At 41.2% G+C, this 23,030-nt stretch overlaps 1 protein-coding gene and 1 non-coding gene across 8 annotated transcripts; both read right to left on the bottom strand.

The window, feature by feature from the left end:
• Nucleotides 1-56: 56 nt before the first annotated feature.
• LOC123974552 (protein kinase C-binding protein 1-like) lies at nt 57-21,626 on the bottom strand. Of its 7 annotated transcripts, none has more exons than XM_046055359.1 (23): nt 21,530-21,626; nt 19,395-19,633; nt 19,062-19,297; nt 13,867-13,937; nt 13,148-13,311; nt 11,462-11,683; nt 10,873-10,986; nt 10,607-10,699; nt 9,639-9,726; nt 9,483-9,538; nt 9,310-9,387; nt 9,087-9,202; nt 7,162-7,637; nt 6,616-6,744; nt 6,325-6,486; nt 5,437-5,949; nt 3,768-4,247; nt 3,513-3,661; nt 3,098-3,178; nt 2,937-3,015; nt 2,552-2,791; nt 1,614-1,737; nt 1,157-1,299 (listed from the first exon to the last, which is right to left on the bottom strand). In XM_046055359.1, the coding sequence occupies exons 3-22, from the start codon at nt 19,073-19,075 to the stop codon at nt 1,628-1,630; spliced, it is 3,435 nt and encodes a 1,144-aa protein (XP_045911315.1). In that variant the 5' UTR covers nt 19,076-19,297; nt 19,395-19,633; nt 21,530-21,626; the 3' UTR covers nt 1,157-1,299; nt 1,614-1,627. The 7 variants fall into 7 exon arrangements, with proteins under 7 accessions (XP_045911312.1, XP_045911311.1, XP_045911316.1 ...); XM_046055358.1 differs by having other exon boundaries at nt 1,614-1,740; nt 21,530-21,625; XM_046055356.1 differs by lacking the exon at nt 1,614-1,737 and having other exon boundaries at nt 57-1,299; nt 19,391-19,633; nt 21,530-21,623.
• Nucleotides 20,642-20,714, bottom strand: trnak-cuu. Its single transcript has one exon. It is a non-coding gene; the product is annotated as a tRNA-Lys (tRNA).
• Nucleotides 21,627-23,030: the final 1,404 nt, after the last annotated feature.

Genomic DNA, 23,030 nt, shown 5'->3' with positions numbered 1-23,030 from the left:
GGTCATCAGTTTCAATGGAAAGACGTCTGACACTAAAATAATCAAGGTCCAATGTGTTAAGTTGATCAGGGCATTTTTATTTTTTCTTCACGAGTCCATTTATTGTATGTACAATATGTAAACACGAACGACACAAGCTCAAAACAGACATGCTCACAGGAAATAATAGCCAGCCAAAATGCAGTTTCTATTTATGCCTACCCAGTTCTTAGACACTGTCTGATCAGGATTTATATCAGCTTTGGATACCTGGTTAACCAGAGTCTTTGCTTCAAGCTGACATTCATGTGAAGTAATTTATTTTCAAATAACTTTGTTTAGACACATAGAAATGTGATTTCTTTAAACATACTATAAAAAAAAAAAAAAAACATACAACACTATAAATATTGTTTAGGTATTTTCTTACAAAAACTTTGTACAGTTTAAATTTTTTAGTTATTTTTAATAAATCACAGATGTTTTTTATGTGTGTCTATACAATGTGGAACTACAATACAAAACTGGTATAAGCCAAAAATGCTACCACTGATATGAAGAGGACGCAGTTGAAAAAATGTTTAAACCCGCATTACTCAAAATACGTAAGTTGACACGAAGCAGACATGGTTTAAAACAAAGATGAAAATTGCATAACTCAAAATACCTCTGATGGCACATGATAAATGCATATCAACTGCAGATGGCTGTCTATGTTTTGTCTCATAATATGGAGAGCAATCAACCAAATCAAAATAGCCATGAAGTACTTAAGAGCAGCATTGAAAATGTTAATGTAGAACATATTCTGTGGGTTGATACAATCTTGCTTGAAACAAGTGGTAATAGAGCTATAACAAAACTACAGTATGAAAACATACAGACTCAAAATTTTTCCAGACGGACTACTTTCACATGATGAATCCACCTGAACACAGACTTGTGAGAACAGTGAATGAGATGAACAAAAAAAATATATAAAAAAAATAAGTCCACCAAGCACATACATATGGGAATGGAGAAAACAAAGTGATTTGTCACTGAGGTGCAGGCCTTCAAGCTTTAAGTTTGATGCCACATCTGATACGACAAGCCCCACAGTGGCCTTGCAAAATGTGTGAGTGTATCTGTAGTGTAGCAGTTAGGTAACAGTAACGCCAGCACTGTCCTTGCTCTTGTCTATATATGTGGGAGAGTTGCTTTTGTCTGATATGGATCCTGCTCCTGAGGGCAGGGTTTGTGTGGCAGGTGAGAGGCCTGATGGTTTGACTGAAGAGTCTGAGTTGGACTCCGCTTCTGGCTCCTGCTGCGAAGCTGTGGCTGGAGGGAAAAGCAAAATACAAAATGAGAATATGGACACTATATATCTGTTTGTCTACAGAATTTGCCTCTTACCCCACAGGTTGGATAAGAAGAAAGGCTGGGTCTATAAAACATGATGATGTAAAATCTATAACAATGCTATTGCTGCACTTAATTTGTAAACCAGGAGGAAGACAGGTTCCGGCGGGTCAGGGGGAGAGAAAAAGTCACAGAACGCATCATAAATCCACAGTGCCTGGAGCACATTGGACAAGATGAGATGCTAACTGTTACAACTAAACAAAACCATCACATATAAGTCATTTATTTACATTTATTAATCAGATCATCCACAATAATCGCTCAAAATCAGCAGGGGGAGGTGCGTAGAAACAGCTGTTTCCCTTTCTCTCTCTCTGTCGTTGACTGTCCCTTCACTTCCCTGTTGTTTCCCGTCTGCTACAATGGGGGGAAAAGGGAATTAGGACTGAAAGTTCTATTTACAACCACGAAAAGCAAGCAGGCTAAGAAACCAAACTAAGTGACATGTTCTGTGTATCTGTCAATCGCCTCACCTCCATTTCAGTTCTGCTGAACCTACACACGCAACCCCTAATTTCACAGCACACAGGCCCACTTTCTTAGATGTGGGGCTTACAGTAATCATACACCAAAAGCATTAAATCACTTGCCAGCATCAGTGTCAGTGCATCTCCCAGTATATTAGGTAGATTTTGATATTGACAAAGGAGATGTCAGATCCACTCAAATGGGCTCATTTTGGAAGGTCCAGAGACTGTTCTGGCAGGATCCCATTATACTCAGCAAATTTGATTATTGCTGTGATTTACTTTATATTCTTGACTGCACTCCCCACTCCAGCTGACATAGTGAGTGTTTAGCCTTACTGCTTTTGTGTCCTAATTTTTCATAGTGCAAGTTCCTTATGAGAGGTAAATACATTTCATATACATTTTTAATTCATGTTTATTGTGTTCTTTATCAGTAGTTTATAAGGGTGGATGTTATGGCAATTCATGATGTATTTTTCTAAATTTCTTTAAGTACTTGAGCACAATCTTTCTGTGTGCTTCCCCATCTGAGTATCTTTGGTAGACTTCATTAATCCAGTCGCCAAATCAGTGTGGAAGCTTTTTGTAGTGCCCAACATAAATCAACACCATATGTTAGTTACTTTATCAAAAAGGGCTGCTCAAATTTAATCTGTATACTGGACACACTAGTGCACCATGAGTGTGTTTTCTGTTACCTGACTGTGTGCAGGACTTCATGTGTTCTGGCCAGTGGGCTTGCTGGCAGGGGTAATCACAGTAACTTGTATTCCAGCAGCAGTAGAAGATGGCCTCCTTCCTGCAGTTAGCGCACCACTGTTTCTTTTTGGTCTCGTCCACTGCTTGCTGCTTCTCCGACTCCATCTGCTTTTTCACATCAGCCACCAACCGTTCTCTTTCCTGCTCCAGACTCTGCCTCATCTCTGCCATTGTCAGTTCTGCATTTATGTGAGACAACATCAAAATAACTCAAAACACATACTCATGTGTGAAAAATAAACATCTGAATCAGGAAAAGAAAGGTTGAGTAGTACATCAACTCTCAGGTGTGTGGTCACACATCCCTGGAAGCAGGAAACCTACCAAGATTGTGCTTCATCTCTGACAACTCCTGTTGATGCAGCCACTGGAGCTTCTCAATCTCTATCCTTAACCGTCGAATCTGGGACAAAAATAACGCAGAGCTTAAAACTTGCCAAGTATTATCATGACATTTTTATCTCAGCCTAGATGTCAGAATTTACCTCTGCAATTGTGTTTCCTGATGTGCTTTTGGAGAGGTCATTGTAGATTTCAGTCATTGTCCCTTTTATTGAGTCCATGATCTGCAGATTTTTGTTAAAAACATTAAGTAAACAAAGCAGTAATTCAATATATTTGAAGTAAAATTTGCCATTAATTGTGTTTTTGCTTACATTTACATTTATTCATTTAGCTGATGCTTTTATCCAAAGCGACTTACAATTGCTATACATGTCAGAGGTCGCACGCCTCTGGAGCAATGAGGGGTTAAGTGTCTTGCTCAGGGACACATTGGTAGATGGGTCACAGTGGGCTTACATTACATACATGATGATAATGCCATTTCTGAATGATAAACTACTGAAGTCCTTTTCTCATTTCACTTATTTATTCACAGAAAAGAGGATTCTAACGTACTTTGTTTGTGTACTTGGCTATATCTGCAGCCACGTCAGCAGAGACTGTGGGGATCTGCACGTCTCCTGACATGAAAGAAGAGGAGCTACCAGCTGTGACCTGGGCAGCTGTTGTTGAGGCAGTACTCTGAGGCAGGTCTTTCTGTTGCACTGAAGCATAAAAAGGTGGAGAAAGGGAAATAATACATCTTTTAATACACATTTAATTACATTAAGTTTATTGTTTAAAGATAAACGATTATGCTGCTGTATATACCTTTCGCTGCTTGTCTGGTCTGATAGCGAGTACTTGAGGAGGAGTTCTGCTGTTGGGACTGCAGCTGCTGTGGGCTGCTTGTCGGCTCTTGACTCGGAGCCTGTGTCTGCCCTGCTGACGGCTCTCCATGCTGCTGCTGCCTCTGCACCTTCTGCATATGCCATTTCTGAGAGGACGTCTGGAATTTGGTTGGATTCCAAACAACGGCCCGCTGCACGGCCTGAGCTGTCTCTTTTGGCAGTAGAGGGCGCTGTTTCTTTACAGCTGCCGGTACCAGGGGTGTTGTGGAGACTGAGGCAGAGGCAGGAGAGGAAGCAGTGGTGGATCCACTGGTAGCTGTAGAGGCACTGGGCTGAGCAGAAGCTGCAGTGGAAACCAGGTTAAGGGCTGCTGTGATAGCGGGTTGCAAAGAGTCTTTCAGATTACAAGCTGCTTCCCGTGATGGTGCGGTTGCTACTGTAGCAGATGAAGGCAGTTTACCTGAGCAGAAAAAATTTTAAATTCAGTCTTCACATTAGACCATGACTTTCGGAGGAGCACTATTTTGGGAAAGAAACAGAAAATGATTCGTGCCCCCCCCCCAATCGCTCTAGCCTATTTTTTTTCCCCCAGGAACGTCAATATACATTCATACAGGAAAAATGTAAATAAAAGATATTTAAGAGCTCCCACAAAATTTCTCAAATTAGGCTTTCTCTGGAGCTCATGTCTCTTTCAGGCGTGCAGAGCTCCCCCATATTTCAAACCCTCAAGATCATCCTTTTGAAAGAAGCATTCTGCATGTCTAAATTGGGCCCAAGAGGGTTAAATGAGTAACTGGACTTTAAGCCATAGTAATCCAAGGTATGATTTAAATTTTCCTCAAGGGGTTTATATATATATATATATATATATATATATATATATATATATATATATATATATATATACACACACATACATACACACACACACACGTGCATCATTTAATTCGTGTTTCGGCATCGTTGGAGACGATTAGCTTCGCAGCGTCTTGCATTAAGTAATTTCAGAATTACTGCAAATTTAGTAATTCTACCAATTTTACACATCATAGTCGGTTTACAGGTCTTGGGAAGTACTACTGAATATGTGAAGCTTTTTGTCGCTCCAAAAAGAAACCTGATTTTACACAGTACCTAAATCAAAATTTGCATAAAATGATAAATCACTTGAATCATAGTCATTTGGGGGCAAAGTTTGAAAATTAGAAGCGTTAGAAGGAAGTGAGCTTCAAGACCTCTGTAGCCTATGCCTCATCTCTGCTTGAGGCTCGATGCTGTATTAGCTTACACACCTAAATCTCTAGCCAACCTGTTATTTGAATTGCATTGTGGGTAATGTTGGTGCCAAGTTTTGACAAGGAAGAAGAATAAGTGGAATAAATGTTTTTTAAAATCTCCAACAATTTTACAGGAGTGCAGTGCTACATGGGTAGGATGGATAATTTAAGTTCAACCGCAGTCTTTGAAATTAGTAAATTAGAAGTATATTCTGAAGTCATTTTGATGGACTTGAATTGACCTTCACACTGGCATGCGCTTCACTGTGTGTCTTTTGTTGTCATTATAACATAAAGATTATTTATTTTCATTCTCATTGTGACTTGTGTCTCAGTTAGAAAATGGATTCAGTTTATCACAGGCCTCACCTTCCAACTTGGCAACATTAGACTCTTTGGGAGTTTTGGCTGCAGACGCTCCTGGCTCTCTTCTCGCCCTCTTTGAGTCACGGCCTCCATGTTCATCCCCCAGGTCAATCACCAGCTCTCTTTCAGAATCAGAGTCTTGCTCAGCCACTGACATGGTGGTGGCAGCAGCTGCTCTGCCCTCCTCTGGGACTTTGGCCTTGTCAGTAAGGGGCTGAGACTGGGGTGTTCTGGGCTTGTCCTGGAGGTCCCTATCTGGGCCATTGCAGCCTTTTTCTTTAAACAGGGGTTCAGAGGTGGCTTTATCCGTGGTCCCTGTAACTCCCTTCTTATTCTCTCCCTCCGTGCTTGCTTTGGGCCTTTTTCTCTCTGCTTTGTCCTTATCGTCCTGGGCAGAGTTCTTTGGCTTGTGTTCCTCATCGCTGAGATACTCGCTGTCGCTTGAGTCAGATTTCTCAGAGTCCTCAGAGTCACTGTGATCGACTTTATACACATCTTCAGAAATCTCATCTATCCCTGCATGTAGAAACACACATTCTTGATACATGGTTTTGAAAAGAGTTAACACTCTTTTCATCAGAGTGGAATAAGGAAATAAGACTTCTTTTCCTTTGATAGTAGCCTGACGAACAGTTCCCCACCATCAATCCTAAGTCAGGAGCAGTCACACGTCACATGGTTCAGCTGCATTAAATATTGTTGAACCAAAATATAAAATTAAAACTGTCATAATTTACTGTACTAATCTATTAAATTCTTCTTGCAATGTTACACAAAACAAAATGAAATGTTCTTGAAATTACCAAAAAAATGTGTTATTACGGTATAAATATCTAGAGTCAACACTTAGTACAAGAATAGGATTCTGTGCCAAATAAATGAAGTATGTACCAAGCTGTGCCTTGCAGCTCTCAATAGTCTTGTCCAGGCTCCTGATGGGTCTCTTCGGGGTAAGGAGGGCCGCTGACGAACCCTGTTGATGCTGATTTTGCTGCTGTTGTTGTTGCACAGTCTCACTCAGCTCCTTCAGATCCATCTCAGCCTTCACCCGATCTTAAAGGAACAGGTAAATGTTTGATTTCAGTACAAATTCAAGTATAAGCTAACATAATAATGGTGATATGTTGATTATTAACCTTTATGACAAAATCATTACAATATTTATGTGGTGTTGGTACTGACCCAGGTTGAGATTGAGGATGCCGCCTGTTCCTGCAGTCCTTTCCTGCTTGGGCACAAGTCCGGGGTTAAACGACTTCGGGCTGCCTGCCACACTGCCCGCAGGACCCATCTTCCCTGAGACAGGAGATGCTGTAATTACAAGAAATTAAAAACCACGTTTATTTTTTTTTGCTTTAGGCTCCTTAGCTACTAAATGCTCAACTGTGTTTACCAGCTAGTCGCTAACCATGTCTGCTGTTTGGTGCTGAACAAGTAGTGTACAGTGGGTTTCTAAAGCTTATTGCTCTAACTAGCTGCCTTGTGAAATGACACTGAGAGCGGCAAGAGTTAACCAAAACAGTAAAGTAGCTCGTCAGACAGCAAAACAATGAGCGGCAAGAGTTAACCAAAACAGTAAAGTAGCTCGTCAGACAGCAAAACAACATAATTCTGTTGGTTCATCTCTACAAGTGACCCCTTTCACACTGTCAGATTGTTTTCACATTCTAATTTTATACTTTGTTTTTGGAAAAATATTGATTATAGCCACATTAACATGTTATTTACCAGTACAGTCCATTGATTCCTCTCCAGTGCTGTAGTGGAAGGCAGGATTCCTGCTGGCCTTTTCCATATCCTGCTCCCCATCAGACCCTGTGTGAACTGAAGAGTTGGTGCTCATGGGAGACCGAGGCATGTCCGTCATTGAGACCCTCCGACTCATGCCACTAGGTGTGGAACTCTTGCTGAGGACCATCTTCGGAGACGCGGTTATATCGAAGTTGAAGCGAAGTTTATCCGGTTTCTCTGTTTTCACTGTCCCAGCACTGGGGTTGGCGGGGTCCAGTAGCATCTGTAGCTGGTTGTTGGGTGTGTAGGGAGTGCGGAAAGGTGCATAGTTAAAGACCCCAAATTTCTTGCGAATGTTTTCCACATAGACTTCCATCTCTTGCATGGCACTGTTGAAAATGCTCTTGGTCTTCTTCACAGAGAAAGGGATCTCTTTGGACATGAGGTAGCAGTTGTTGATGGGGACCCAGGCCCTAAATAAAAGCACAGACAAAATATTTACCAAATTACACTGAACAAAATTACAAACGCAACACTTTTGTTTTGGCCCCCATTCACCATGAGCTAAACTCAAAGATCTAAGACTTTCTCTATGTACACAAAAGGCCTATTTCTGATCACTTTACACCTCACAGGTGTGGCATTATCAAGATGCTGATCAGACTGACTGCAGGAATGTCCACCAGAGCTGTTGCCCGTGAACTGAATGTTCATTTCTCTACCAAAAGCTGTCTCCAAAAGCGTTTCAGAGAATTTGGCAGTACATCCAACCGGCCTCACAACCACAGACCACATGTAACCACACCAGCCCAGGACCTCCACATCCAAGATCATCTGAGACCAGCCACCCGGACAGCTGCTGCAACAATTGGTTGGCATAACCAAAGAATTTTTGCACAAACTGTCAGGAACCGTCTTAGGGAAGCTCATCTGCATGCTCGTAGTCCTGATGGGACTGACTACAATTCTTCATCGTAACCGACTTGAGTGGGCAAATGCTCACATTTGATAGCTTCTGGCACTTTGGAGAGGTGTTCTCTTCACCGATGAATCCCTGTTTTCACTGTACAGGGCAGATGGCAAACAGCGAGTATGGCGTCGTGTGGGTGAGAAGTTTGCTAATGTCAACGTTGTCGATCAAGTGGCCCATGGTGGCGGAGCGGTTATGATACGGCAGGCACGTGTTATGGACAATGAACACAGGTGCATTTTATTGATACAGAGATACAGAGATACAGTGACGAGATCCTGAGGCCCATTGTTGTGCCATTCATCCACGACCATCACCTCATGTTGCAGCATGATACTGCAACCAATTGAGCAGGTTTGGGATGCTCTGGAATCTGTGTATACAACAGCGTGTTTCACATTCTGCCAATATCCAGCAACTTCTCACAGCCATTGAAGAGGAGTGGACCAACATTCCACAAGCCACAATCAACAACCTGATCAACTCTATGCAACAACTATGCAAAGGATATGTGTTGCACTGCGTGAGGCAAATGGTGGTCACACCAGTTACTGACTGGTTTCCGGACCCCCCGGACCTCCCCAGACCCCCCCCTCCCCCAATACAGTGAAACTGCACATTTTCGAGCGGCCTTTTATTGTGGCCACCCTAAGGCACACCAGTGGAACCCATGCTGTCTGATCAGCATCTTGATATGCCACACTTGTGAGGTGGATGTATTATCTCGGCAAAGGAGAAGTGCTCACTGACACAGATTTTGACAGATTTGTGAACAATATTTGAGATAAATAGTCCTTTTGTGTACATAGAGAAAGTCTTAGATCTTTGAGTTCAGCTCATGATGAATGGGAGCAAAAACAAAAGTGTTACGTTTATAAATTTTGTTCAGAGTAGAATAATTAGGATGCTAATCTTGGTATAGTTTTTATATTACATAAGAACCATATCTCACCTGTCATGTTGCCCAAAAAAGCGTGCGTCTACCTGCCCGTCCTTTTCCCGAAGTGCTTTTGCTGGCCAGAAGGGAAAGCCCTTAAGCTTAGCCCAGACGAGGGGATGGGGTTGACTCTATTAGGGACAAAGCAAACTAGTTTATTGCTTCACACATCTAAAATCTAAACCAAAATGTATTAATAATGCTTAAATATAGTTTTTAAGATAGCATAAACACCTACACATGGCTCACAAAACCAGTTGTCCCTTTTTTGGCATGCAGACAGGTAGCACTCAGGACACACCTCAATCTCATTCATCTAGAAACACATGATGACAAAGAGGTTAATTCATTTATAAAGTCAGACACATCTACAGAATCTTTGTTATTAGTATGTTAGTGAAGCTTTGTTACCTCATGTTCACAAATTTTGACGATTACTTTCGCAGTTGCTGTCAATTTGTGATTACCTGGGAAAAAAAAAACAAAAAAAACCAGAAGCTTAATTTATGCTTCATTTTATACATTTGCAGTGTAGTGGGATTCATGATATTTACTCAAGTGGCCTACCTCCATTATAGATGATGCAGTTGTGTAAGATCCATTTCATATCAGCAAGAAAGGCTTCAGTGCAGCCATACATTTTCTTTTTGATATTCTATGCAAAGTGAAAATAACAAAAACAAGACACTTTAACAAAAATAATCATCTGTTAAATATGATAAAAACAAAGAAACAAATCTTGCAACAGAGTATTTTATAGGTTATGTTTTGTTTTAGGTATTGTATCTATATTTTTTACTGTAGTGTACTCACCAGTAATGTCTTTTTGGTCTCAGCGATATCTTGTGACCACATTTGCTCTATATGTTACTTGTTCTATTATGATACATGTTCTTTTGCTTGTTTGTATGTTTTATATGCAATTCCTACCCTTAAAGCAACATTATGTAGTAATTTTATCTTAAAATAACAGCCTCAAAATTTTTTCAAGGTAAACTGTACCCTTGTAATAGGGTGAATGACCTCTCTGTCATTACCACTCTGGGCTCCCTACACCAGCTACTGCGCTATGTAACACTGAAATCCTGGGCACGACATTTATCATGACAGCGGTGTACTGCTTTACGGCACCCACGCGACTCTTCAGCAAGCAAGCTATAAGAAGGATGAAAAAGTATATAATGCCATAGCAATATAGCTATGTGATGTGTTGTTGCACTTGCTTGATGTTCGACTGTGGTGGTAGTTTGTGAAGTAATGTAATCATAACGAATGCATGTGTACAGCTGTCTATATTTATGACAGCAGTTAATTACACTTTGAAAACAGTAGGTGCCAAATTGCACAACAAAAAAACAGATCTTACATAATGTTGCTTTAATGTATCCTGAAAGTTTCAAATCTGACACACAGAGGGCAGCTCCATATGACTTTATAGGTTTCTGTTGTCCTCTCCTGTTCATTCCAACATTTTTCTGTTTCTTTGTGCATTCCGTTTTTACAATGTGCAAATTAAAGAAAATAAATAACGTTACCTTCTCTAAAGTACACAGGTCCATAGGGTGGAAAATGTACTCTGCATAATCTGGGTGCTGTTCCAGAGACACTGGCTTCTGAAAAGGCTCTGTCTGCTCAGTTTAGGCAAATATGAAAAAAAACAAAAAGAAACAGATGCATTAGCCAACTTTTGGATGTCTCATTTCCTGGACTTTTGTGTTTGAATATAAAACACTTTCTTAGACATAGAAATATTAGAAGATATCTATTAAGCCAGCATACAATGGCTCTTTACAAGTCTTACCCCAGGCTGTTTAATCTTTTGGAGCGCAAATTTCAGCAAGTAGGAGAGTTGGTCTATTGTCAGCATTGTCATTGCCTTGCTCTGGGTTTCAATGCATTCAGCAACGGTTATTTTCTGCAACACCAATAAGAAACATTTTTTTATGAAATGAATGACTATATAATGAAAATAAAAATCAAGCAAAAAGGACTAAACACTGAAACTAATATAATTTTACATCTTAACTTTTTGAGTTTACATTACCTGCAATCTTCTGATTTAGCGTGTACATATTTTTAAAATTGTGCCAATGAAAAGAAGTGCATAGTAAAGAAGTAGATCAAAACTTTAACCCTCTAACATCTCTCAGACTTGTAGTGTGAGCAAATAGCTTGCAGGGGTGTCACACCTTGTGTCAAGGAGGGCCAACAGTCTGTAGGTTTGTGGATCAAACAGGTGATTCCACTGATTTGTTCCTCCTCTCTGGCTGAAGCTATTCATGGCACATGGTCTGACACCCCTTTTGTCAACTAAGCAAGCAAGATTGTGCCTTGAGTTCCACAATAATTTGTGTACACCCACACACATACACATGTCTTCAGCGAGATACCTCACACTCTGGACAGAACCAGTCGCCCTCGGGCTCGGCTGGTAGTTTGAGGCACTTGGCGTGGTACACCCTGGGGCAGAGCTCACAGCAGAGCACCTGGCCCTCGCGGTGGCACAACCAGCAGTAGAAGTCATTCCTGCCGTCCTGCGGTACAACATCAACAGGGTCTGTGGTGAGTGCTGGCTGCTTCATATAGTAAAAGGGACCATGTCTTAGCTCTGACTGAAATGCAGGCAAGAGAAACAGGGGGGCAGGTTTCAAAAAACACGCAGGAACACAAAAAAGGTGCAGTGCAACAGAAACAAGGTAGCAGTAAGGTGCAGGGTAAGAAGCATAGAGGGCAGTACGGGTGATAGACCCAACACAAGACTTTTAAAAGCAAATAAGTAAACTATCTGAACATCTAAAATCAACTGAATGTTTCAAGTCAGTCAAACAAAACTGATCCAACAGGTTTTAGGGTGTGCCTGCTGTTCCTTTTTATGCTATTATTAGATAGCTCATCTTCATCACCTGAGAGTAAACATAATGCATGATATGGTTCTCTGGTAAGTACCTAACTGGTACTTTGCTGATATAACATTAATGGATCAATAGAAGCTGATGCATCTGCTTTCACATTTGGTATCGCTTGAGCTTACACCAAATCAGTCTTTGGTAAACATCTATCATGAGTAGTGGTAAAATAAAATAAACTGCAGCTTATTTGAGAAGCATATTTTTTAAACTCTAAACTATGTTCACATCAAGTTTAACAGAAATCAAAGGGGAATCACTCAGCACCACATTAACTTGGCAAGCAGACAATAAAAACATATGCATCAGAGTCATATGTCACCATGCAGAACTCTTAAATTCAGCAAAACAAGACATAAATGACCATATGTGACTGATAAAAACACATTTGTATAAAAAGCAATAAAGTAATTGAGTTGACCATGCATTCATGGCACAGCTCCAAACCAACACATCTATCATATCACAACAAGACATATGCACTGTTAAAGCAGTTAACATACAAACATGTTTGTCCATCTTTGTGCTGACAGTATACAAAAGTCAAAATCAAAACTGGCATGCTCTCCCAGGCGATGTGGTGTGTTTGTGACCAACAAAATAAATCCTTGATCTCCGCAGTGTATGCATGGCCCCAGTCAAAGTTAGAATTTCTCTCAGTGTTCACCTAGTCAGTACCTGTATTATCACCTTTCAGATGGTTTTGGTTAGAAAAGACTAAAGGCGCCAGCATACCCCTGTCAGAACTGCTTGCAACAATCTGACATTCCCAGCCATTTCACGCCATGATGAGCCAGCTGTGTGGAGATGAAAAAGGGGCCAGGGCCTGAACAACTCCTTCAAGTGCTCTTTTTAGAGTAGGGCCATTCGGCGAGGTTAGACAACAAGTGGTACGAACTACATCTTTTCAAGCATAACCTGGACTAGAGCAATTTATGTCAGCGTATCACCCTTTCAATGTGATGAATTGTTGGCTGGGTGGAAGACAAAGCAGTCCAAAATCTTATTGTTATTTGTGAGTATTTTTGACATCAGCTCCTTTGCTAACTTTCTGCTGTGGAAGGACAAAACTCCATTCGCAGTGAGTACACTGGCATTTGCCCCCAGCGCCATACTCCACAGCCTTTGAGAGCATGCCAGATTTTGAAATCAGTATACTGGAGTCCTTACCTGGTCTTTGCTGTTACAATTGACAGCCCCAGGCTTCTTCTTTTTCTTGAAAGGGCTGGGGGAGGTGTCTGAGGGAGAATGTCCATTGGATGAATGGGTGGGACTTGCCACCTTTCTCTTCTGCGATGCAACTGCTCGTTCTGCTGACCCCGGTGGATCAGGAACTGTATGCAGAAAGACAACGGAGCCAAGCTTGTATTAACTGCACTCTAAGTCCAACAAATTACGCAAGCTTAAGAACATAAAAAGACTAACTACGCTATTCCTAAAATAAATCAAGATGATGACAGCAATTCTAAACCATAACACATCATTCCCATGATCACATTCTTTGAGCTTATTGAGAACCCAAGGGAGCAAGCCAGTTTCAGCTGAGCAATTCGATGTTCAAACGCAGCATACAGCTTTTATAATTTTGCCATCATGACAACATTGACATCTTGCACTGACAGCAATCATACTGATACAAAAAGCAAGTATTGAAGATGCCACATATGAAATTACCACATGGTTACAAACAGCCTTCTACACTAACTAGACTGTGTTTTGATACTTGACACAAAATCAACAGACGGGCAGCCAGGCATAATGGATTATCTTTGTAGTCCTAAGAGAACAACAAAATGCATTAAAATACTCTCAAAACCAACAGTAAATAACCTCGACATTGTCTAAGATGTGTGACTCCTAACGTAAGGTACTCGGCCTTAGAGACTTACCTTTGGATCGTGCAGATGCATCCATCCCCTCTACCACATCAGACTCTGTCTTTACCTCCTCCTCAGCCAGACTGCAGAGCACCGAACAAGAGCACACAGAAACACAGAAAAGAGAGGCAAACACAAAGTCAGAAAGGGTGTTCAGAAACCACATCAGCATAACAGTAAACAAGTGGAACACCACCTAAGGCACCCATGTCCCGGAGGATCCGTCAACAGGGACTCTGCAGGCTTCCATTGTTATTGGTTATTTGATTTCAGCACATCTCTGACATCGTGGTACACAGTTCAAATCCTTTCCATATTATCAGTGACAAACGAGAAGTACGAAAAATACGGTCTTTTTGTTTCAAGAGAGAGCGGTAACAATCACCATGGCAACACTCCTCTCCTCTAAGCACAAGTTGATATTCACAACAACACATAGGGCCATTTAGCTGACATTACCCTGCACCTCTGTCCTTCAGGAGAGATTGAAGCTGTATTGCGACTACGTTCTGATCGCTGCTGTGCTTTGTTTATAACAAATGGTGAATAGTCCTATAGTAAGGAGAGAGTCTGAGAGAGTAGGTCCATACTACTGAAGGGATAGCGTCTCATGGGGATTAACTGTATGCGATTCTGCTACCTCTCAAGCCCCTTCAGTAACAACAGGCTAACCCCAAAGGACTTGGGCCCATTCTTGGAGACCAATAGCAAGAGATCCATCTAACAAGCTTCAAACAAGGTCTATCTAAATTTTCCCCACATGTATATTTAAAGCAGCACTACTAGCCAAAGGAATGTTTATATCACTCAATCTGTATGTGTGGCACCACATATTTTCTATTTTGGATATATTTACATACACAATTGTGGAGTTAAACAAGCATTTTAGGTATCTTCATATCATAATTCAATATATGTCTACTGCTGTGTTCACAAACTGATGTATAGACCAATATGAATATCATTGACTAATACATCTATGGATTATGAATCAATCCAAAAGCTAAAAATACAGTATCTCCAACACACACATCTAGCACTACAAAAGCCTGATTTCCCAGGTCTCCAAACCTGCTTCATCTCATTTCCTCCGGAGGAAAAAAAAAAGGATGAGAATAAAGGGGGTCTGGTAATAAATGAAAGTCTTTGAGTTGTTTGGCTCCTTCTTTGTCAGAGCAACAGAGGGCCTCGTTCCAAGGATGTAGCCTTTATTCACAAGCCCTGAGAAGAAAACCCCTCGCAAGGACCCCTGACAGGTCACACACTTGACCAGTTCATAGCTTTGGCTGCAGCTCTGGTTTCCAGCTAGGATGATGGGTTTACAGGCTTCGACTCAAAAGGTCAACCACATTTGCGGGATATGCTCCCCCCCCTCTTCTGAAAGTAAAGGAATGCTCTTCATGTCCGTCCTCCACCCTTAAAGAGACATTCCACACAATGTTGATCAAATGGCAGTTCGCTGATAGGCATAAAGGAGGTCAAAAACACAGCCTAAAGAGTTTAATGAATCAGACATGACTAAAGAGATTGGATGTGATCAAATCAGCTATCCTCATCCTCATTTAAACACCAATGATCAAATCTTTTTAACCAAACAAATACTGCTACCAAACCAACACTGTAGCTCACAAATCAAAGCTATTTTAAATGCATTCCTTGTTCTTTCAGGCATTCAAAATGGCAATCCCAGACAGCTTAAACTAAAACTTAGAATAATAAATGCATCATTACTTGCGTTGTCTGAAAAATGACAGACATGGGCTTAGCAGAGTTTCTTTTAAAACATGGCATACGGGTATCTAGTTTCAGCCTGGCAACAGTCACACGCACACACACACACACACACACACACACACACACCAACCCCTCTGGGGCCTTCCTGTTCCGGACTGAGTGAACAAACGAGGCCCACATGAAAATAAGAAAGCGTTAGCCAAGTCACTGTGCTACGTGTACCACAGCCCTGAAAGGAAAGAACATTTCCCATCACCCGGCAGCCCAGAGCTACTGAACTAGATGCCACAACCTCCTATTATATACACACTTAATACCAATGGCAAGACATTGCTGCAACTACCAGGAAGACAGGATGACCAGCTGTAAAAAAGTATGCTGATCCAAAAGGGCATTCTCTAGATCAGGAGCTATGATCCATCACACAAGGAGAGTTAGGCAAATAAATCCTCAGCAGATTCTGGGAAATATTCCAGAGAGACGCGGGTTCAAGAAAACAATGACATTATTCCCCTCTGCAAGTAGTACCTGATGGACAAAAAGGAAACAACACTGACTCAATGCCTTTAGATTCCACTCCTGTGAGAGACGAGCAGGGTTCTCTCGTCACAGAAAATGGAGGCCACAGCTTGCTCCCCTCCCCCCCCCCTCCCCCATCCCCCACTCCGAGGCTCAGACTCAGGCACTGGCACATCCATGCAGGAGGACCAGAGAGATCTGTGGAGATTACAGTCCAACATTTAAAAAATGTGAAGACAAACCTTCACAGCCGATCAAAAAGATAGAGCAGAAACACAGAGAGGGAGACACGGGGAAATCCAGCAATGAGAAGCACTCATCTCTCCCTTTTTTTTTTTTTTTATGTCCTCGGTCTTGGCTTCCCTCCTTCTCTGTGAATACTGGTGTCATAGAATAATTAGATTTCATTTTGAAGAAGGAGAGACCAACACTGTGAAGCCCTAGTCAGGTCCTGGCAAAGCTATTCTTTCTCTATACCTATATGCAGTTTTTACACATCAAACGGACAAATACGGGAATAAATGGACTTTCTCTGGCACTCCAGGAAAGCCATTCAGTGCAAACGTCATATTGCACCGTTTGCAGTGGAACTGCTGTTAAAAACACTTTTATACGATTAATACGACTGACTACAAAACACCCTGCTACACAAAAGCCCTGGGAGATTATTAGGTTTCGTAAAATCACAAGATACATTCAGCTTTCACAAGACCACAACAACATGCACACAAATGAAGAAATGCATCCTAATAGCTTTGGTTTCACCCGATAAACAAAAACAAAATAATGAACAGCAGAAGATGTCATAGTCTATATTTCATAAAATAATAATTTTAACTACATAAAAAAAAGGTGCATGTTTTAGCATTACTCCTTTATAATGTTAAAACTATGTCTCAACACCAAAGTAAGTAACTAGTATGCACAAAATATCCTGTATAAAATAAAGATTTGACCTGGTTTTTATATAAGGCTGTAAAGGGTGAATCAAAGATGGCTGTGGAATTTTCCAGAAGGCCCTTGCTCTCCCTGCTGCTCTCCCTCTGATTGTCAATCTTTAACCTCAACGGCAACTGCAATTGGCTGGAGGGCCAACAGTGTGGAACATTATTGGTCGGCTGTGATATGCCACACGGATCACAGTGTGCAGGCTCCCCTCTTCCTCTTAAAAAGCATTTTTGCTGCAATGCAGACATTCCCCCCTACATTAGACGGTTTATTTTCCTTCACTTTCTCTTACCCTTCTTGATTATGACAGTATTAACTGGAGGTGATTTGAAAAAGTCCTCTTGGGAGATTATATTTGTAGGTTTGATGCATAACTCAATGGCTCTGCTGTTCAACCTCTGCCGTCCTGTTTACAGGCTACGTTGTCTCAGAAAGGGGCCCAGACGATTTGTCCCAACACCACGACATTATGCATTGCTGCTGACATTTCTATAACTATCACTGTAGCATTTATATTACAGACTCATTTAAGCACTGTGGAATAACGAATTCCTATTCAGTAGAAAAAGTTAACTGTTGGTATTGGTTTTACAGAGAGAGTGATTTTGCATTCAAAGAGGAAACACTGATTGTAACGTTAGAGGAAACATGCATTGTGTCAGCCAACAAGAGAAAGAAAACGTGCTTTGTTTCCCCGGCATAGTTGAGACAGCTAAAACTGTGATACATGATGTTAACACAATGTACAGCCTATGCGAATGGCAAAAAAAAATAATTCAGGAGTTTCCTCATACACTTCTATCTATATATCACAATATCTTTGTGTGGATTTCTTATAAAATCTCTTGTTATAAAAACAGTTTTTTTCTTTATATAAATGCCATTTCTGATTTATGTGTTAAAAAGGACAAACACAGAGTACAATAAGGGAAATGAGATGAAAGCAAAGAAACAGAAGAGAGTTTTAAATTGTTACAAACAAATCATTTACACAAACACACACACAAATGTAATTTAAAAACATTTAACGCCTCATGTTGTTTCTCTGTCCTGCTGTCTTATCTGTGAAGAGAAGACTAAAGTTCTCCTATGAGGACTCTCTAAACACAAAATGGCCACTGTCTGTCTGAGGATCAGAGAGTGGAGGAAGCAGTTTCACAATAGTGCTGTAGAGTCGAAAAAACTGTAAACTCTGGGCCTCTGGCTCTAAATAGAGGCAAACTGGGTTTCAACATACTATTTCTAAAGACTAAACTGGAGGACTTGGAAGAGGATCGCCCTTTGACAAAAGGTTTGTTTCATGTGGGCTCTTTCTCTGACCAATATCGAGTGTAGAAAGTCCATCCTTGGTACACTTTACTGAAATGTGTAACAAGTTATACAGTTTTCAGGTTCTGAATTATTGACTTCACATGTATAAAAACATGAGATTGAAAACCGGTTACAGTTATGCCCTTTACTCCTTGTCCTCCTAACAAGCACATCTGTTGCCCCCACATATCTATTCCCCGGCCTGGCATGACACACAAGAAAACAGAACAGAGCCAATCCACTTACAAAGGGTATATAAACCCCCCTCTCCTCCTCCCCTGCCCATCCCCCATTCTGTCTCTGCCAGGCTACAACATAAGACTGCCACAACAGAAAGGAGATGTGGGTGCCATTTTTAAATCCAACTCTCTTTTGCATTATAAAAAAAGGAAAAGGATTTGCCATGGTCCACTCTGCCTCCTGTATGGCAGCCTGGTTGTCTGGGGCACCCATGTGACCCTGAGACACAGAGAGAGAGCAAGGGTGAGAGTCGTTACCCAACCCCCCACCCTCCTCAGCACTGTGGAGCAGAGAGGCCTGGCGAGGCCTCCAATCCACCCCAGCTCCTCCTCCCCCTACATACTAAACTGATTTTAAGGTGTGCACATTCATCGTGAGAAACCAACAGTCACCACAACATCAAGAAGGAAGCCATGTTGTTATCAGAGAGTTGAGATAAAAAAGACAGAGCTTACCTCTGTGGATGCATGGCTGCCTGACACACTGTTATGTCAACACTTATAAAACATGGAGGACACTCTCAGCCCTCAGCCGGGGAAGGCTCCGCTCTTCAGGCAAGGCGATCAGGCCCCAGTGATGTTAGCCAGATCCTGACTGGTCGCTTTCCTCGCAGGCAGGATACAAGGCCTCGTCTGATTGGCCGAAATGTTTCCTGAGTAATTATCTTTGTTCAGTGCAGGCAGGGGCAGCACTGTGAGTGTCAGAGACAGGGGAAGAAAAATAAGCAGAGAGCTAGGCCTAAAACCACAAAATAACATTATTAGTTTGAGTATTTTTGACATACAAACCCCATATAACAATGTTTTTAAGCTTCCAAGTGTAGAATCTGGCGGTAGTTGTCTTATTTGAAGGCTTTAGAAGTAGAAATGGCAGCATGTAGACTGTGAAGAGCAGAACACCATGGCTTCTCTGCACAAGCCTCCATTTTTTTTATGTGGAGAGGGCCTTTGTTTAAACTCCTCCCTCCCTCTTGGCTGTTTCAGAGAAAAGACAGACTGTAGCTTCTCACCTATTTTAGCAATTCCGTCTGCAAAAAGAAGAAAAAAGAAGAAAATTAGACAGCTAAAAAGAGAAATTACACAGTCAAAACACCTTTATGGTGTGTTGTAAAGAAAGGGGAAAAGACCAAGGGTTTTGAGGAATCATGCCTTTTTATATATATATTGCTGTAATAACCGTGATATTTAATGGCCCAGGGAGTGTTAACCAAACATGAAAATATTTGTACATGCCCATGTAGTAGATATAACAAAAATATATATCTCCCCATCTCCTCCTCCGTGAGAAGGAATACTAAAACTAAAAAGTGATTTAAAAAACACTGAAGGAGCTTTGAATACAGTGTGCGTAGGGTTTCTTCTTTGTTTGTGCTGTACGCTTGTGCTGCAACATTAATAATAATTAAACACAGCAGGATAAAGCACCCATTTATGTTGTCCTTTTCACATTCAACCACAGAAAAATACTCTATACATAAAGACCATAAAGACATAATGTAATGAATTCCTCTATAGACCTAATAACCCTGCCATACACCCAATGTGGTAGACTCTTAAATGTTCATTTTGCTGACAATGAATCAGTTGTCGACTGAACTCGGGCAATATGTAAGGATTGGATTGCATTATATTGTTTACTGCTCCAGAGACATAAATGATGTGTCCAAATATGAGAAAATGTTTTAAGTATCCATCCATTACCAACTACATTACTACCAACACAATTTAGCAATAACAGTGTTATTTTATGCTACACATGGTTTGCAGTTTTTGTGGTCACTGTGTTGTTTTCAGCAGTGGACGGGCCATATGAGACTGCATTACAGTGATAGGCGTTTCCAGTTTTACTCCTTCACAGATGTGAAAAGGGGGTTTCAAAACATTGCACAAATCCTTCAATACAATGCAAATTAATAAAGTATTGACAAGACTGCACAGCTGTTGGGACACTCCCGTGTTCCCACAGAAACTGAGCAGTGTTAAATTTTATGTTAGAAAGGTTTTGCGCAGTGGAGCCACGAAAGCGAAAATGACTGCGCCCAACGTGGGGCTCGAACCCACGACCCTGAGATTAAGAGTCTCATGCTCTACCGACTGAGCTAGCCGGGCTACGTAATGCTGTCAGCATAGTATTTATTATGTCTACCCTATTTACAAGCATTAATTTTGTTGATTAAGGGAAGCTGCATTGTACTGATGTGTAAGGAATGGAAAGAGGAAGGATTTGGGCTGTCCTTGCTGGATATCAACGCGATGGACTGGCTGAATTCAAATGACCTGGGCCCAGGCAGCTGATGCCCCGGATCGGTCTCATACTGACCTCTAGCGTCAAAGATTAGTAACTTAACGTTAAGTGTTGTATTTAACTTGAGTCAGCTGAATCTTTCTTTGAGCTCGGCTGCAACTTGTTGAGTAACGTTACAATAATAACCGGTACTAATTGAATGGTCATGCTTAATGACTTATGTTAGGCGCTTATGGTATTATTTACATTACATTTATTCATTTTGCTGACGCTTTTATCCAAAGCGACTTATAATTGCTATACATGTCAGAGGTCGCACGCCTCTGGACTAGGGCTAAGAACTAGGGGATAAGTATCTTCCTCAGAAACACAATAGCGGATGTCTCACAGTAAGAATTGAACCCAGGTCTCCCACACCAAAGGCAAGCATCTTATCTATGCGCCACCATTAAAACAATACATTAACATGACGTTTTTTTAGAAAAGCTTTCTTTCTTTAGACGGTTAAGAGCGCCTCTAATGCCTCAAAGAAAATCTCAATCAAGTTAATGTCAATTAACGTTAAGCCAATGGTGAAGGCAGTGAAAATGTTAGCTGACGTTCGGTAACGTTAACGTTTAATTTATCATCACAGCAATGATGGGATAATGTGTCAACGCCATCGTTAGCATAAAGTTACCTTACTGTTGGTTTCCTCCATAAAATCTGTAAAACACCGTTAAGTGAGTGGCAACACTTTAAAGCCACTGTGATAACCATAGACTGTATATAAAAAGGTGACAACACGTATTTCCTACACTTTCAACGGGAAAGCCAAGCAGAGAAAATTGCAACTTCCGGTCACTTTTTTCAAAATACATTAATAAGCCACAGGCAAGTGAAATAAATACCCAAAAGAAAGTAGTAATTGTGTTCTATTTCCAATATTTTGTCCCCACTAGCTTTGAATAATGTCTAGTGTGTTAGTGATGAACAAAAAAGTCGTTAGGCCTTTAGGAAATAGGCATGTAGATTGGCCCAAACATCTTGGAGAACAGCCTCAGTTATTTCACTCTCTTCGTGTAATCTCAGACAGACTTGATGATAATGAGATCAGGGATCTGTGGGGGCCAAACCATCACTTCCAGGTCTCCTTGGTCTTCTTTAAGTCGAAGATTTTCGCTGGTTGTTTGGGGTCCTTGTCATTCTCCAGAATAAGTTTGGGGCCAATCAGATGCCTCCCTAATGGTATTGCATGATGAATAATGATCTGCCTCTACCTCTCAGCATTGAGAAGGCCATTATCCCCAACTCTATTTGCATAAATGCAGCCCCAGACTCGCAGAGAACCTCCATTCTGCTCCAGCTGATGGCACTGCTGGACATCTTCCAATTGCGAAGGGAGGTAAATGATGTGTCTTTCATTTGCTGCAGTAAGTTTCTTTGGCTGACTACTGCGTCTACGGTCCTCAGCGTTGATTGTTTTTTGTGCTTCTACAAAACAGCTTGGACAGCACATCTGAAACCCCTGTCTGCCTTGAAATTCCTGACTGGGAGAGACCTTGCTTATGCAGTATATAACCACCTTGTGTCTTTTTGCTGTACTCATTGTTGCCTAAATGTATGTTTTCTGACAACAAACTGTCTTCAGCAATCTCACCTTGTTAGCTGAGTTTGGTTGTTCCTCACCCAGTTGTTTTTCTCTTACCCAGCTGTTTCTGTTTCAGTTAATGATTGTGTTTCAACCTACATATTGAATTGGTGGTTATTAGGACCTGTTTGGTATAATTGTTTAATCATACACCTGATGCCTGCAACATCCCTGACTTTGTGTAGGTGTACACAGAAGATGCGCCTGTAGGTGTGACTGTGATCATCTATATGTCAGCCCCAGCCATGTGACTGACTGGTGACCTGTCCCGGGTGTGCCTTGCCTCTCACCTAATGTCAACTGGGATGATATAGATGGACTATGTCATTCTGTAATATGTACCTTGTGAGCACAGAATAAATTAGATAAGTAGGCTACACAAAAGTATAAAGTGATAATAAGGTCTTAAAACTAGAGTTTGGGGTCATCTACAGGCTCATAAAAGTGGGTAATGCAGGACGTCCATCAGATTATATTGTACTTTCATGGTGTGAATTACCACAATCCTGGGGTTCTTGGGGTGTGTGGCAATTGCCCGCCTCTCCCTGTT

This window comes from Micropterus dolomieu, linkage group LG08 (assembly GCF_021292245.1).
Source record: "Micropterus dolomieu isolate WLL.071019.BEF.003 ecotype Adirondacks linkage group LG08, ASM2129224v1, whole genome shotgun sequence".
NCBI lineage: Eukaryota > Metazoa > Chordata > Actinopteri > Centrarchiformes > Centrarchidae > Micropterus > Micropterus dolomieu.
Note: the sequence above shows the minus strand (reverse complement) of the source record. Positions and strands in the feature narration are given on the sequence as shown.